General features: G+C 42.4%; 1 protein-coding gene across 1 annotated transcript in view; it reads left to right on the forward strand.

The window, feature by feature from the left end:
* The first annotated feature begins 11,318 nt into the window (after positions 1-11,318).
* RP2 (RP2 activator of ARL3 GTPase) overlaps positions 11,319-17,841 on the forward strand; it is a 56,112-nt gene continuing 49,589 nt past the window's right edge. The window contains exon 1 of the mRNA XM_004612897.2: positions 11,319-11,817. Within this exon, the coding sequence (XP_004612954.1) occupies positions 11,716-11,817 (102 nt within the window). The 5' untranslated portion in view covers positions 11,319-11,715. The remainder of the gene's footprint in view (positions 11,818-17,841) is intronic.

Below are 17,841 nucleotides of genomic sequence, written 5' to 3' on the forward strand. Positions count from 1 at the left end.
GAGAGAAGAAAAGTGCCTGACATAGAAGGAGGAACAGGGTGGGAGAGAAACTGGGGACATTGGTGATAGGAAATGTACACTGGTAAAGGGACGGTTGTTGAAACCCCAATCATGAACAACCTTTTAACTGTGTGTCTCATTGTGATCATTAAATAAATCATTAAATAAATTTTAAAAGAAAAAAGATATAAAATTAAAAAATAATTAACCTTATTTCTGCACCAAGTTTCAAAATTGTTATTATTTCTACTCAGGTTTTTGAACAAAGGTCAATGCCTTTGACGAGTAAGCCCTAAGGTTCTTGAAAAGTTAGGAGCTGGAATAGGGAGAATCATTGGAGAAGATAAAGGAGTGTTTATAAAGACAGAAGAAAGTTCACAAGAATAATATGGAAAATGAAAGTTTACGACTACAATGCATGCCCATTTTTATTTGGAAAGTACAAATAATAAAATAATTTCACCACAGAGGCTGGAGCGACCCTACAGTGCATAGGAATTCTGCCTTGCTCACAGATGACCTGTATTCTATCCCACACACCCCATATGGTCCCTCAAGCTGACCAGGAGTGGTCCCTGAGTGCAGAGCCAGGAGTAATCCCTGAGCAGTGCTGGGTGTGGCCCCAATATATACACAACAACAAAATAATATCACCACATTCCTACCATTTACAAGCAAGCAATTAATATTTTAACATTGTTCTTTTATAGGCAGATAGGTATGAAGGTTCCAGTAACATGCTTTTGGGGAAAAAATAATAACAAAAACTTAACAGATTTTCTAGCTTTGAAGTAGCCCAAAGGCATGAAGACCATGCAAATCCTAAGAAGAAAACCTGAGGCACCACCCACATGAAGAAATCCAACGCCTTACTGGAGAAGGGTGAACCCTCAAAACGGGAGAAACTACAGAAAAACCTAAGATTACAAAGTGATCATCAGCAGTGCAACACCCAGATTAACTTTATGCATGCAAAACTCCAGGAAAAAACCATTTGGAAGAATTCTATAAAAGCTCCTCTCTAAAGACATTTCTGGGCTTGCATTTCAAACCAATGTTTTCCTTTGAACAGGTATCTTACTTGCTTGTCTCTAAGTTTCTTTGCTTATTTATTTCCACTGAGGAGAATACTGTGTTCTAACACACTTATTTCAATCCTTCTCCTACACCTTTATAAATAAGATCTTTTGTTCTTTTTCATTTTAAATGAGTTTCAACAAAAATATCTTGCTTCATCATTCAGCCTCATCCTGAAATTCTTTTCTGTGAGAGAAATGGAATGGAACCCACAACACCTGTGCTTAAGTTGGAACTGACCTGATCAGGACCAGCAATGCTCAGGGTTAATTCCTGGCTCTGCAGTCAGGTAGAGGGATAGAAGAGATGTTTTTTGAGCTTATAAACTTGCAGCGAGTAGTAAATTCTGGAGACTAATGCATAGCATAGAAAGTATAGACAACAAATATGGTATTATAATCATCAAATTAGGACTTAGTTGTTCTAACCACTAAAAGGAAAGGATAAACATGTAATATGATAAAGGTACCAATAAAAACTACAGTGACAATCATATAACAATATATGCATCATGCTAACATGCACATCTTTAAAATTTATACAATGTGATATGTTCAATACATTTCCATATAAAAAGAACTTGTAACAGTCTGCCAAGCTAAGGTCTCCCAGGAGAGACTGGGAGGTGAGTGGAAAAATGACTTCAAAACAGGTCTTCTGAGAGATAAAGAAGCAATTGCCTGACATAGAGTCTGGCTGAGAGGGTGGGGAATGGTGGGAGGGAAACTGGGGATATTGGTGCTGGAAAAGGTACACTGGTGTGGATGTTGGGACATTTTATGGCTAAAACCCAATCATGAACAGCTTTGTAACTGTGTGCCTCATGGTGATTCAATTAAAAAATATTTTTAAAAACATCTTTTTCCAAGTCTCTCATGTTATCATGCTCCTGAATTAAAGGCATCATCCTACAACTTACATTCAGAGGTGATCTTATCCTTGTTGATGTAACCTATGTGGACAAATTCATGGTTACCAGAGCACCATGGTAGATCCACACTTCTATAATATGAAGGTAAGGAATATTGAAATTCTATCTTGATCTTTTTCCAACTTCAAGAATACTGAAAGAGGCCATCATATTCATTACATACAAGAGCACTGAAAAATTGCACTAAGAGCAGTTATTCTGTTGCTGGAAATAATCTAAGTGTTGGAGATCTGCTGACATTGATTAATACTATGTTTTCTCAGTTATTTCTGTGGCTTTAAGCCACAACATAGTCTAGAGAACAAATGTGTGGAGTTAGACCAAGATTTCCATAGTATTTTTAAATTTATCTACCTTGAAATTACAAACTTATTCATGATTGGGTTTTAGGCAGACAGTGATTCATCATGGATACCAGTGCCTACTTCCTTTCAACAATGCTTTCCCACCCCCCCCCCCCATCTGCCTCTCACCTACCCTTATGCTTTCTATAGTATTCTTTGGCCTCACAAAACTTCTGACATTCTCAGTAATATTACAGTTTTAGTGTGCATTGGGAATGTTAGTGTTTATCTTAAGGGAGGTACACATATAGCTAGCATGGTTAATAAACTAACTGCTGCATTTTCTCTCTCTATGTTATGAAACAAGACGTCAGAAGCTGAAGTTACCAGGCATGTTTTTGCAGTACTTTTTCTTCAGAGCTAAAAGCCAGTGTTAAATATGCTACTTGTCCCTTGGGAAGCTCTCTAAACCCTGAAGGTTAGTCAAAAAAGTCTCTTGGCTCCTCTGTTGATGACTGTGTACTAAACTTCTCATTCAGGAAAATGTTGCATTATGATCAAATGTCTTAAAACCAAATAATTTCATATGAGAAAGGAAACTGACATTCATCCTGTATTAATTTGCTAAGGTTTCTGGAACAAAATATCATACACTGTGAAGCTGACACACTGAAATGTATTGTCTCACAGTTATGCCTGTAAATCTTAGACCAAGGATCTGCAGGATTGGTTCCTTCTAAGGTTTGTGAGGAAGGGTCTGTCTGAGGCTTTTCTCCTTGGCTTGGGGATGGCTATCTTTTCCCTGTATGTTTTTGCATGATTTTCTGTGTGTGTATGACTGTGCTCCAATTTCCCCCTCTTATAAAGGCATTAGACTACTAGATTAGCCTCCAACCCACCAATGACTTCACTTTAACTCTATTACCTCTATAAAAACCCTATTCCCAAATAAGGTCACACTTTGAGGTACTGGAAGCAAGGCTTCAATAATAAGTTCGAGGGAAGCAATTTAACCTATAACAGTAACATTTTTCTGATTCTGTCACCATTTGACTAATTTCATAGCATACTGAGACTATGAGCCACAGTGAACCACATCTACTCAAGGATCTCACCATTCTACAAGGAAGTGATCATTGACATAAAGAGAGGGGTTCAGCAGGGTGATACCATTTCACCGAAACTCTTCCATGCCACCCTGGAGAACATCATGCGATGACTGGAATGGGAAGGAATGGGAGTGAAGATAGACGGTCAGCAACTACACCACCTCCGTTTCACTGATGACATCGTTCTCATAACGCCAAACATTAGCCAAGTGGCACAAATGCTGGCCAACTTCGACTGCAAGTGTGGAAAGGTCGGACTTCAGATGAATCTCAATAAAACGATGTTTATGAAAAACGAACTAGTCGCTGACGTTCCATTTGCTCTCAATGGAATGAACACTTCCGAATGCAGCAGCTATGTGTACCTGGGTTGATAACTCAACATGAGGAACGACTTAGCACCAGCACTGTGCAGGAGGAAGAGAGCAGCATGGAATGCCTTCAAGAGTGTCAAAGAAGTGGTTAAGAGGACGAAGAACCTCCAGCTCCGGGCACATCATTTTGACTCCACCATTCTTCCTGCACTAACATACGCCTCAGAGACCTGAACCCTAAGAAAACAGGATGAGAACGCTATTTGGATATCCCAAAGAGGAATCGAAAGAGCCACTCTAGGATTATCACGTTTCACTCAAATGAGAGAAGGAATCCGGAGTTCTGACCTCCGTCGACGATCAAGAATCAGGGACGATCACTGTATGAGTAAAATGCAAATACAAAAGTTCATAAGTTTGTAACTGTACAAATCACTGTACAGTGATTCTCTAATAAAAATTAAAAAAAAAGAATCAGGGATGCTGTCTCATTTGCCAAGGCATTGAAAATCAGATGGGCGTAATGCGATTCAGAGATGACCGCTGGACTAGAGCTATTACTGACTGAATTCCATGGGACGTCAAAAGACCACGTGGCCGCACACCAATGAGATGGTCAGACTTCTTCATCAAAACCCTGAATGAACGGTTTGAGGCTCTTCCTGTTCCTGGAGCAAGCAGATGTCACTGGGCTACACCCACACGTGACAAGGACAAATGGAGACGTTACTGGCGCCCGCAAATCGAAGATCAACGGGATGACAAGTGAGTGATAGAAGTGATACAGAGACTATAGAGGTTAGAGGCAAATCATGAAGAAAAACATCTTTTTGGGGAGGGACCAATCTCCAAGGATAGAACCAACAAACTCTAGGCCAAAATTCTTGAGGATCACATTAATGTCAAACTTTGAATCTAGAGATTAATGACAAAGAGAAGCAATCAGAATGTTCTTCAGTAATGTTGCACAAATCAGACAAAATGTAGAAATGAGCAAGATGATTTCATGCCTTCTCCTTTTTCCCATACTATGGATCAAACCCAGATCTCATACATGAAAGCCATGCACTTTTCCAAAACCCCATTTAATGCTGTTCTGGAGCACTGCCTGTAAAACCTGACTGAAGTTCAGCTGACAGACGCTAAGGGAATGTAACTTGTTACTTTGACATACAAGTTGATTTGGATTCAGGTATACATTTTTGAATTTAAAAGTCGTTTAGTTGGGGGCTGGAGTGATAGCACAGCGGGTAGAGCGTTTGCCTTGCACACGGCCAACCCGGGTTCGATTCCCAGCATTCCATATGGTCCCCTGAGCACCACCAGAAGTAATTCCTGAGTGCAGAGCCAGGAGTAACCCCTGTGCATCACCGGGTGTGACCCGAAAATCAAAAAAATTAAAAAGTTGTTTAGTTGGGTTGGTCTTGGGTTGGTCATACCCGGCTATGCTCAGGGTTTACTCCTGGCTCTCTGTTGAAGGAGCACTCCTGGCAGTGCTTGGATGACCATATGAGGTGCTAGGATTGAATCAGAGTTGGCTGTATGCAAGGTAAGCACCTAAATCTCTCCAGGCCCAGGATTCAGATTTTTTATATAATTGTCAAATCACAAGTTACCCAATAGAAAATTGATAAAGCACAATTTTCCTTTGTGCTCAGTAGAAAAGATACCCAAAGCTTATGCTCTTTCACCCCAATGACATTAACTAGTTTTATACCCATGATAATGATTTCCCTTTTCTTTCTGACCACATAGAGCCCTACTCTCATATCCTCTTTGAGACAGCTACTGACCTTTGGGCTTCCTCATTATTTGCTACTGGTACACCACCACTTTGTATCAGAATTCTGTTTTAAATATTTTGAAAATTATCCTTTACCAATACTATTTTCTAGCAGAAGTTTATCACCTAAATACAAGGCAACAGGTCAACTAGAAAATATCAATCTCTCACTGTTAAAATAAAACACTGGGCAAGAAATGTAGGGATTGACTTTATTTCTGATAATAAGGAAGAACAATCTGACTAGCTTAATAAGCCTGTCTCGATGGGAAGTAAAGCCCCAGTTTCACAAACAGTTTGAGGAAAGAAAAATCTGTAATCATGTTTAGTTTAGGATTGAATTACTGGGCCCCGTATACAAATTTCAGTGTTCTAACATATCTTTCTCATCAAATTATTTCTAGGAATCTGACAAAATACCTCCCATCATCAGAGTATCTGCTTCTCTAGTTGCCTCTGGACCGTGAGCAGGGTATTCTGGCTTTCATGAGGAACCGTGTTCTTTACATCTCCGATTCCAGTAGCTGATTTCCTATTGGCTCTCTTCACCCTGCACCTGTTGGTCACTGAGGTTTTGCATAACTTGTGGCAGAGCTACAGCACCACTGTGTAAATATGATCTCAGTACTTTGTCTCTAAAATTTGCTGCCCTGTCTACATTCTGAAGCCAACAGTATATGACAAATATGTAGCATGTATGAAATTAGATGTTGATGTCCCAAGAAAAACAATCCCTAATGCCTTAGGTCAAGTAATGTATAGTCTAGTCAATACCATGGAAACTCAAGGATCTTTCATTTGCATGGGTGCTGCACACACCCTTTGAGATCCCCTCGCAATTTAGTATTTATAATTTTGTATTCTTTTTCCTAGAAGGGACTTAACCTGAATTTATAGACTTCAAGGCCTTTATCCTTGATATTCTCATGTCTTTTAAGGAATTATTTCTTATCAGATGCCATCCTTCACACCATGAGAATTAGTCAATGCATACAATAAATGCTAAAGAGATGTTATGCTCCTTGATTCATTTTCTTTTCCTGCAATTATGATGTGCTAGATAGATGGCTGGTTGTGGTGGACAGGTCAAGAGGTATGAATTATAGAAAATCTGGAAAGAGGCTTGGAGAGGAGATTTCCATCTAGAATAAACCCTGGTTTGTATCAATATTACAAACTACAATGCTCAAAAGGGGAGAGAGAGAAACAGAGAGAGAGAGAGAGAGAGAGAGAGAGAGAGAGAGAGAGAGAGAGCGAAGAAAAGTGCCTGCCATAGATGCAGGCAGGGAGTGGGGGGCATGATGGGAGGGAACATGGGGACAATAGTGCTGAGAAATGTGCACTGGTGGAGGGATCGGGTTGGAAAACTGCATGACTGAAATCTAATCATGAACAGCTTTGTAGGGTTCTAGCTCACAGTGATTCAATAAAAAAGTAAAAAAAGAATAATCCCTGACTTTTGTTCACTTTGATCAGGAACTAAAGGAGGGGAACAAAGGTGAATAAAAAAGTATTATTCTATAAGTTCCCAGGGACTATCAGATTGGCCTAGGTGTCGATGATCATCAATATGAAAATAAGTATTTTCTTGTGTATGATTTATGAAGTCATTAAAATCTCTTATTAAAATGCTTGCCCTGTGACCTCCATTTTCTTGCCCAAATCTTTCTTTTACACTGTTTAAAATTATCTGTATACTACACCAATGGGGCTGGAGCAATAGCACAGTGGGTAGGGCGTTTGCCTTGCACGCAGCCAACCGGAGTTCAATTGCTCTGTCCCTCTCAGAGAGCCCGGCAAGCTACAGAGAATATCCTTGCCCCCATCGCATGGCAGAGCCTGACAAGCTATATGTGGAGTATTCGATGTGCCAAAAACAGTAACAACAAGTCTCACAATGGAGACGTTACTGGTGCCCGCTCGAGCAAATCGATGAACAATGGGATGACAGTGCTATAGTGCTACTATACCAATGCCGATGACTAGTAATTATGTGGGTTGTGCTCTAGATGTCAAACTGAGAGCTTATTTTGGTCTACATGGTCAGAAGGAATCAAGAAATATAATCTCTCAGTAACCTCAGTAAAATGCTTTTGCTACTAAAGTCCGGTAGCACTGTAGCACTGTTGTCCTGTTGTTCACCGATTTGCTCGAGCGGGCACCAGTAACATCTCCATTGTGAGGCTTGTTTATACAGCTTTTGGCATATTGAATACGCCATAGGTAGCTTGCCAGGCTCTGCCATGTGGCGAGGTAGATTGTCGGGCTCTCCAAGAGGGACGGAGGAATGGAACTCAGGTCAGCCACGTGCAAGGCAAATGCTAAAATCCTAAGTATAAAATCCTAAGTATAAAAAATAATTTATCTAAATTCTACTAAAATCCTATCTATAAAAAATAATTTATCTGGGTTGGGGGGTGGCTTGAAAGGATAAGAGGGAAACTTGAGATGCTGGTGCTGGAAAATTACACTGGTGGAGTGATGGGTGTTGGAATATTACAGGAATGAAATGCAATCATGAACAAGTTTCTAATGCTCTATCTCACAGTGATTCAATAAAAAAGGAAAGAAACTTCAGAGGCCAACCCTGAAAATTAAAATCCCAACTTATCCCAAATATGCTAATTAACTGTGTTGGTGTTAGTTTTATCAGAGTTTGTCCCTTTTCTAAATAGTACTGAATATTTAGAAAATTGAAATTCCACAAGAAATCTTTTAGTCCCAGGAGCAACACTAGGAGTGATACCTGAGCACAGAGCCAGCAGTAAGCCCTGAGCACCGCCAAATGTGGCCCCAAACCACAAAATTCAAAACCAAAAGCAAAAAAAACCCAAAATATAAAAGAAGTCAGAAGCATATAAGTAGCAGGAAAGGTACAAATCGAAAAAGCAACCCATTTTGGCTTAAACTCTGAGAAGTTTGGAATGTCACATGTTCCTTTTTCCAGACTTGTCACATCTGTTTGTAATAGGGAACAAACACATCTTTGAAGCTACTGACGGTGCCCCCTTGACCAAAGGTCACCATTTAATTATTGAGAAGCCAGAAATTATTTGGGGGGAGGGTTAGCTCCTTGGAAAATCTGAACTAAGTTAAAGAAAATTTTAGCATCAGGGAGGAAACTAAGGTAATTCTCAAGCCACAAGTTCTATGCTGGTGAATAAAGAAGAATAAAGATACAAAATCTGACAAGAATCTATTGGTGGAGGAGGAACAAAAGGGAAGTGAAAGAGAAAGAAAGAGCTTGAGAGTGCTGTAGCTTTAGCTCTGCTAAGTGCTAGATTTGTTTTTGTTTTCAGTTTGCTTTTCTTTGCAAAAAGTTCTCAGAAAAGATCAGATATGGATTTCGTGTTAAGTTGGGGTTCCTCATTATTAAATCCTTTTAAATTATGAAAAGTTCAAGGATTATTTCTTTAAAATTAGTTCTGCTGTTTACTTATTAAACAGTTGGAGCGATAGCACAGCGGGTAGGGCGTTTGCCTTGCATGCGGCCGACATGAGTTCAATTCCTCCATCCCTCTCGGAGAACCCGGCAAGCTACAGAGAGTATCCTGCCTGCACAGCAGAGCCTGGCAAGCTACCCGTGGCATATTCGATATGCCAGAAATAATAACAAGTCTCACAATGGAGATGTTACTGGTGCCCGCTTGAGCAAATCGATGAACAACGGGATGACAGTTCTACAGTGCTACAGTTTACTTATTAAGAGACTGTCTCTGTGGGACAAAACTCCCTTAAGCCTCAAGAAGCCTAAGCCCTTCTATGACTGAGACTTAATCCTGAAAGCTTTGTAACTGTTCTCATGGTGATTCAATAAAAAAAAAAGAAGCCTAAGTCTTTACTTCTCTATTTTTTTTTTTTTGCTTTTTGGGTCTCACCCAGCGATGCTCAGGGGTTACTCCTGGCTCTGCACTCAGGAATTACTCCTGGCAGTGCTTGGGGGACCATATGGGATGCCGGGGATCGAACCTGGGTCGGCCGCGTGCAAGGCAAATGCCCTACCCGCTGTGCTATCGCTCCGGCCCCCCTACTTCTCTATTTTTGATGAATCAGAGAGGGATACATTTTGGGTAGACAGGAGCACTGGCAAGCCCAGTCTCTGCATTTTTATAGTTCCTGCTCAACCGCCCTCATTGTGACCACAAATTAGTCATTTCACCTCTGTGGGCCTGTGCTTCTTCTACTGTGCTCTATGTGGTCACAATTTAACATTCTTCAACTATAAAATATTTCTCAGGGTCTTGTTCAACCTCTCCTCACAGAAACCTTTACTCCCACTCTGAACAAGGAATTTGTGCACTGGGTAAAGATTATTACCTACGATCTGGAGCTTATTAAGTTCACGGTCATTTCTATAGTTAAGCACATACATTTTTCTGCCTGATTGTGTGGTAAAGGACAGAAAATGAAAGGGGGACATTTTGAATGCTCAATTATATCAAAGATGCATGCAGTAGATGTGAATAAATGTGGGGAATTATAAAGATAGTCAAATTTGAACCTGAACCAAACAGGCATTTTCATGTCCTCCCCAAATGTCAAAATAGTGGAATCAAAGAATGGCAGTACCTTATCTTTTCTATTGCATATGCAAGAGAGCTGTAGTAAAGTCTGACTCAGGTATAACAAGTGTGAATAATGTTTTTGTTTTTTTTTCTTTGAATAGTTGTTTTTAATATCATCAAACCCTGTGCATTTGCTTAGAGCAGAGCTGGTGCTTGCATGAGAATGCTTATGTCCCCAAGTAATCTCCATGGAACACCCTTATCATAATCTGTCCTTCCTCACTCCACCTGCATACCTTTGCTGGGTTATTTTGTTTAGGAAGAACTGTGGAGAAAGTCATCAGTGTGTTCTTCTGCACTTTGCAAGCATTTACTCAAGCATTCACTGGGCTAATGTTTTATGGAGTACATATTATGAGGTTATGCCAGGCCCAGGGATGCAAACATGCATGCCTCTTAAGATAGGTCTTTGGGTCTGGAGAGTATCATGCTGAGCGAAATGAGTCAGAGGGAGAGGGACAGACAGACATAGAATTACTGGACTCATTTGTGGGGTGGGGAGGAGGAGAAGGTGGAGGAGGAGGAGGAGGTGGAGGAGGAGGAAGAGGAGGAGGAGAAGGAAGAAGAAGAAAGAAGAAGAAGAAGAAGAAGAAGAAGAAGAAGAAGAAGAAGAAGAAGAAGAAGAAGAAGAAGAAGAAGAAGAAGAAAAGGAGGAGGAGGAGGAGGAGGAGGAGGAGGGGGAGGAGGGGGAGAGGAGGGGAAGGAGACACGGGAGGGAAACTAGGGGCATTGGTGATGGGAAATGTACAAGGGTGAAGGGACAGGTGATGGAACATCATATGACTGATACCCCATCATGAACAATTTTGTACTGTATATCTCACCGCGATTCAAAATAATAATAGTAATAAAACATGGGTCTTTGGGCCTCAAAAACGTACAGTTCCAATGAAAAGGCAGCACATGAGTAACTACTCTGCCACATAATTGTGCATTTTTAGAATGCTGTGTGTGGACGTTCTAAATATTAAGGACAGAGAGGACAAGGAGGGAGGAGGAAATTTTCCGCCACTTAGAGGCCAGAGGATGTGGGGCCCGAAGTTGGGTGGTGGATGGGGAGGAGTGACACATCCGAATTTCAAGGCTCTTCCTGTGTCAGCAGGAATTATAGTTGCCATAACGCTTACATCATAAAACTGAAGCCTGCGATCCGATTGCAGAGCCTCCGTTCCGGCTCTAGAACTTAGTCGCTGAGCGCCAAGAGCCAAAGTACTCGGCCGCTTTGCGCTCCCGCCCCTCGCAGCAGCTGGGAAACTCCACCAAGTCCCGGCTAGGGCGCGGCTGGCCGGAGCGGCCGGGGGCGGGGCGGCGGGGCGGGCACCAGAGCCGGCCGGTGACGGACGCGGGAGCAGGCGCCGATTGGTTCCGTCAGTAAATCAACCCCTTTTCATAGGCCGCGCGGGGTTGCTCCCGGGGCTTTGATTGGCTCCGCGGGCGCCGAAGCGCTCATTGGCTGCCATGCGTAGTCAGGGTGACTGAGAGGAAAAGGAGAAGGGTGCCTGGGCCTGGCGGGCTGGCGAACCGGGGCTGAGGGCTTTTGGCGGTTCCGGAGAGCTGGTGGGGGCTGCGGCGGCCGGTTGCACTCGCCGAGCGGGGACTGCGCAGGCGCGCGGGCCAGAAGCGGTGGCCGGCGAGCCCCGCGGGCCGGGACCATGGGCTGCTTCTTTTCCAAGAGGCAGAAGAATGAGAGGGTCCCGCCGCCCGAAAGAGAGAACGAGCGGCCAAAGCAGTACAGCTGGGATCAGCGCGAGAAGGTAACCACGGCGCCTGGCCACGGAGCTCAGCCTGCCCGCGCCCCCCGCCCAGTCCCCGGCGGCCCCGGAGCACACGCAGCGGGAGGGGGCGACCCCCAGCCCGCCTTCCTCCCCCTCCTCCCTCCCCCACTTCTTGTCTGTCTCTCGCTAGAAAAGTTCAAGTCAGGAAGAAAGACTTTGGGGGAGCCGTGAAATCGGCACTAGAGGGGGCTCCACGGACGGCTACTGCCCAGGAGCCCTGTGGAGCGGCCTTAGACTCATTGTCCACGGAGATGGATCCCGGGCCGGCTCCCTAAGTCCTCCCCCTGACTTGAAGTGACCTCTAATCTCAGGATGAACTTAGGAGAGAGAAGGAAGAGCCCAGAACGGTCCGAAATCTTCCAAATCTGCTTATTTCAGCAACAGCTTGAGTTTTGGTCCGGTCGTTGAGTTACAGATGGGACAGATCGTGATCTAATTTTGTGGCTTAGGTCCTTTCTGTGACGTTTTTCTTTTCACTCTCCTAGTCGGTAACATCTCTCCGGTGACCCCTGATAAGTTCTGCTGCTAAGTTCCTCGTAGACTCTTTAACGTACACTTTTGCTTTTCCTCCTTTTTCCAGGTGCCCTAAAGGAATAATGAAAATCAAACCAATCTCAGACTGTGTGTTAAGAGAGTAAGGTTGAAAATAACCAGTATAAACCAGACAAAGTTTACTGTTGCTTTACACTGAATGAAAATACCCTTATCTTCACTTTTACATATAGCTCCAAACTAAAAAGTTCTGAAAATGTCCTCCAGTCTTGCACAAAACACACTTAGTCATACATTTCACAATGCTTCCTCTTTCCGCACAGTTCTCCGTTTGTGTTTAGGACAATACATTCACAGACTTATTTTTCTCTTCCAAACAGTGAGATTTTGCTTTTTAATGTGTAGTGCTAACAGTTAAATGCCTTCATGTAGTTTAGGTACCCCAGTTGTACAGGTGTAAGAGATACTACTGGATTTGTAGAGTAAGCCTTTACTTTTGGGTATATGTATACAGTAAAACTTAAAATCTTGGGCTGGAGCGATAGTACAGCGGGTAGGGTGTTTGCCTTGCATGCGGACAACCCGGGTTCGATCCCCGGTATCCCATATGATCCCTCAAGCTCTGCCAGGAGTAATTCCTGAGTGCAAAGCCAGGAGTAACCCCTGAACATCCCTGGGTGTGACCCAAAATGAAAAAAAAAATCTTGACCAACTCAACTAATCAAAAATTTCCTAACTTAATGAGCATTGGAGTTGGAAAGCAACTGTCACTGTCACTGTCATCCCGTTGCTCACCGATTTGTTTGAGCAGGCACCAGTAACGTCTCTCATTGAGAGACTTACTGTTACTGTTTTTGGCATAATCAATACGCCACGGGTAGCTTGCCAGGCTCTGCCGTGCGGGCGCGATACTCTCGGTAGCTTGCCTGGCTCTCCGAGAGGGGCGGAGGAATCGAACACGGGTCGACTATGCTATCACTCCAGCCCTGGAAAGCAACACATTTTAAAAATCTTTTTTACTATTGGAGGCTGGTGAGATAATACAGCGTTTAAGTTGCTGGCCCGGATTTGGTCCCTGGCATCCAGTGTGGTCCCCTGTGCCAGCCAGGAGTGATCCCTGAGCACAGAACCAGGAATAAGCCCCAAACACTGTCAGGTGTGCCTCAAAAACACCCTTCTGTACTATTATCTGCTTTGGGTGGAGAAATAGTTACAGGGCTAAGGTATGCTGCAGATCCCATTTAGATCCTGGACAATGCCAGGTATGAACCCTGAGCACAGAGCCGTGAGTAAACCCTGAGCACCATTTGGTGTGCCCCGCCCAAAGAATACTTGCTTACTTTTTCTTTCTTTGGTCTCACCCTCCCATGCCACTAGAGCAGGGTCCTTTATGGTCCTGATTTCACACCACTGTTTTTCAGTTTTGGAATTTCCGTTTTTCTTTTAGAATTACCAGGAATTTGCTCTAGGGGGTGCCTCATTTATGATAACCTGATAAATTGGAGATTATTTTTTTCTACTTCCTTGACTATCAAGACAGGTTTGGGTAAATGTACAAATAATCTGTTAGTCTAATGTCACTCTTACTCAACATTGAATTTAGCATGTTCTTTCTTATGTCCATAATAATTTAATTATACCTTGAAATGAATCGAATGCAAATCAGTCCAGGGAACATAAAAGATATATGTTGCATATACATTAACACAATTAAAAGTTTAGGCTTCTATGATGTGGTCATGGAGTATATCATATAGAGCTTTAAAGCTTTAAATTAGATGGTTATGAATCCATGCATAAGAAGACCTCTACTATAAAACAAAATGCTTGAAAACTTTTCTTGCAACTTGGAAAAATGCCGTATATTTTTTTTCCTTAGAGTGGATAGTCAGAATATATTGAGAGACATCCTCAGGGTTTTGGATATTGAGTTTTATAATTGGGTCAGTCTTAAGGGACTAAGCAGCTCAGAGAAACTGTCTCAATTAGAAAGAATGTTTGGCTACTGAGTGTTGCCATGGCAACTGATGTGCTGTAATCAACAGTGTAAGAACCTCTCATTTTCTATTGCTGCTGACTTTGAAAAAGAAAAAAAGCTTGTTGTATAACTACTGCATTAACACGATGAGAAAGATTTTTCAGATTATAATATATGTATTTAAATAATTTGGAAAGAAATCCTTTTATCCTTGTTATCTGTATGTTGCCTCCAATAGCTAACAAAAGTAGTCAATATGTATGTACTCAAATGCCAAGGAAGACTCAAAATTATGAATAGTACCCCTGTCCTCAAAGAGCTGACTGGTTTACTGGATTAAAACAGAAGATAATTAAAGTATGGGACCAGTGCAATAGTATAGCAGGTAGGGTGTTTGCCTAGCACACGCCTGACTCAGATTCAATTCCAAGCATCCTGTATGATCCATTGAGCACTGCCAAAAGTGATCCATGAGTGCAGAGCCAGGAGTAAGCCTGAGCACCGAGGGGTGTGACCCAAAAACCAAAGTTTTTTTCCAATGAAAAGAAAAAAATTAAGTACAGACAAGGGGAAGATAATTGGTACAGAAAAGTAATTTTCATTTTTTCTTTCCAACTCCTAGATGACAGAACAAGATTCACTTTCTAAACTGGAGCTTTCCAAGTTTGTTTGGCCTCCCACCTCCTTTTCAAAAATGAGTCAGAAAGAGAGGGACAGACATAGAATGACTGCACTCATTTGTGGAATATAAAATAACATAGTACGAGACTAACACTCAACGACAGTAAAGACAAGAGCCAGGAGCATTGGATCATGGTTGGAAGCCTGCCTCAAGTGCTGGAGGAGAAGGCAGCTGGGATAGAGAAGGGACCACTAAATCAATGATGGTTGGAGGGATCGCTCAGGATGGGAGATGTGTGCTGAAAGTAGACAAAAGACCAAACATGATGGCCTCTCAGTATCTGTATTGTAAACCATAATGCCCCAAAGTAGAAAGAGAGTGAGAAGGAAACTGCCTGCCAGAGAGGCAGGGAATCTGGTCAAGTGGTGATGGTAGGAGGGATACTAGAGACATTGGTGGTGGGAAAGTTACACTGGTGGAGGGATGAGTGTTTAATCATTGTATGACTGAAACTCAATCATGAAAGCTTTGTAACTATCTTATGGTGATTCAATTAAAAAAAGAAAAGAAGAAAATAAAATAAATAAAAATTTTAGATAAAAAATAAATGGTGGGAGCTGGAGCAATAGCACAGCGGGTAGGGCGTTTGCCTTGCACGCGGCCGGCCCGGGTTCTATTCCCAGCATCCCATATGGTCCCTCGAGCACTGCCAGGAGTAATTTCTGAGTGCTTGAGCCATCAATAACCCCTGTGCATCGCCGGGTGTGACCCAAAAAGAAAAAAAAAGGGAAGTCATCAAGAATCAAAAAAAGGTATCACTTGTCATCCCGTTGATCATCGATTTGCTCGAGTGGTGCCAGTAATGTCACCATTGGGCTGCACTAGCACCCTGTCAAGTGCTAGTGCAGCCCAATGATATTTGCTTGCTCGAGGAACAGGAAGAGCCTCAAATCGTTCATTCAGGGATCTGACGAAGAAATCTGACCATCTAGTTGGTGGGCGGCCATGCTGCTCCACCCTGAAAGTCCCCTCCCACACGACAGCCGGGGTCTTGCCCCACCAAGTTGTCCCAAGCCCTCGGTTTGTCCCCTCACCTGGGGAGAAGGCAAGATGGGCTTGCTCACTCCCAGGTGTGCCTTTGGGTTGGATGTCCCCCCCGGCGCCACGAACCATCCCTGAGCCCCCTTTGCAGGCAAAAAAAGGTAAAAAAGAAAAATCACTCACCAGCTCCTTTAAGCAAATGTACATGGGACCCTGGGTTATTATGCCCCTGTGGGTAATCCCAGTGTCCCCCAGGGGGCAGTATTGTCCACTTTGAGAACTGCTGCTCTAAAACAATGATGGCATAAATGTTAAGATTGTGATTTTCGAGTATAAGCAACACATCCTATATCCAGTACATTTGTCTCATTTTAGATGAATGTTAAAATTCAAGTAGCAGCATTTTATCCAGTGTCTGTTGTATAACTATGGATAAAACAATTTGTGCATTTCTGGTTCGTTGCTTATGAAAGTCATAGTGCTAAAAATTTCTCTGTTCTTTACTGTGGTCTGTCATGAGGAAAAATAATTACAGAGTAATGGCCATTTCTGAGAACAGAACATGTACCAGAGGTTGGGCAAGACAAACTGGGTCTTAACATAAGGTAAGTACAATTCCAGGATTGTTCATAAGTAGGAATGTCTTTATGAGAAGTTTATCTCCATATTAGTCAAAACGTTCAGGCAGAGGTTGGATGGAAGCCTACTTGAAAAAAAAAAAGTCTCTGCATTGAGTAGGGAGATAGATGCTGTTTTTAGCCTGTTAAGTATGTATGGTTATCCATTGCTACATACCAAACCATCCCAAAATGTAATGACTTAGAATAATAACAAGCACTTATTTTGTTCAAAACTCTGCAATTTGTGTAAGGCTTTAGCAAGGGTGAATCTCTGTTCTTTGTGGCATCAGCTGTGGCAGCCTAACAGGGAGCTTGAAGAGCTGCTTTCAATATGACTTAATCACAGAGGCTGGCAAGTTGATGCTGGCTTTCAGCAGGGAGATCAGCTGTGGCTTAGGGCCAGACACGTCTCTTTGTAGCCCAAGCCATACAGCATGATGACTGAGTTCTAAGAGCCACTGTCCTAAGAGAGACTGCTGGAATTTGCTTGGCTTTTTCTAACTAGCTTCTCAAGTGATGTTAGATATACTACTTTTGGTTGGTTTAGTCATCACAAATGTCAACTCAGGTCCAAGGGAGAGAGGACCTCTTGATGGCAGAAGTGTCAAAAGTGTGTTGACATGTTCTAAACCTTTTACATAAAGTTGTAAATTAAAGGGAAGTAACTTTTTTACCCACATTTTATTCAGTGGGTAGGGAGTTGTTCTTGCATGAAGCTGATCTGGGTCTGATCCCCGGCATCCCTTATGGTCTCTCAAGCCCACCAGTAGTGATCCCTGAGCGCAGAGCCAGGAGTTAGCCCTCAGGAAAGCTAGTTGCAGACCAACCGCTCAAATAAAATGAAAAAAAAAATCATCTTATTGAAACATAATTCATAGCCTATGCTAGTGACCCATATAAAGTACATACGTTTAATAAGTTTATAGGATTATGTTATCATCACTCTGATCTAATTTTTGACTTTGGAGCTATCCCCAACAATCTTCATTGCTTACTCCTAGCTCTGTGCTCAAGAATTACTCCTGGTGGAGTTTGGGAGTCCATATGCAGTGCCAGGGATTTTACTGGTGTAAGCCACATGCAAGGCAAGCTCTTCTACCCCTGTACTATCTCTCTAGTACTTAGGATCTAAATTTTAAACATTTTAATTTTCACAGAAGAAACTTATTGCTTTGCTAGTTATTCTTCAGTGTCCCCTTCTGATCCCTGGAAACCACAATTCTATTTTTTTATCTCTATGGACTTGTCCA

Source organism: Sorex araneus, chromosome X (assembly GCF_027595985.1).
Source record: "Sorex araneus isolate mSorAra2 chromosome X, mSorAra2.pri, whole genome shotgun sequence".
NCBI classification, from domain to species: Eukaryota; Metazoa; Chordata; class Mammalia; order Eulipotyphla; family Soricidae; genus Sorex; species Sorex araneus.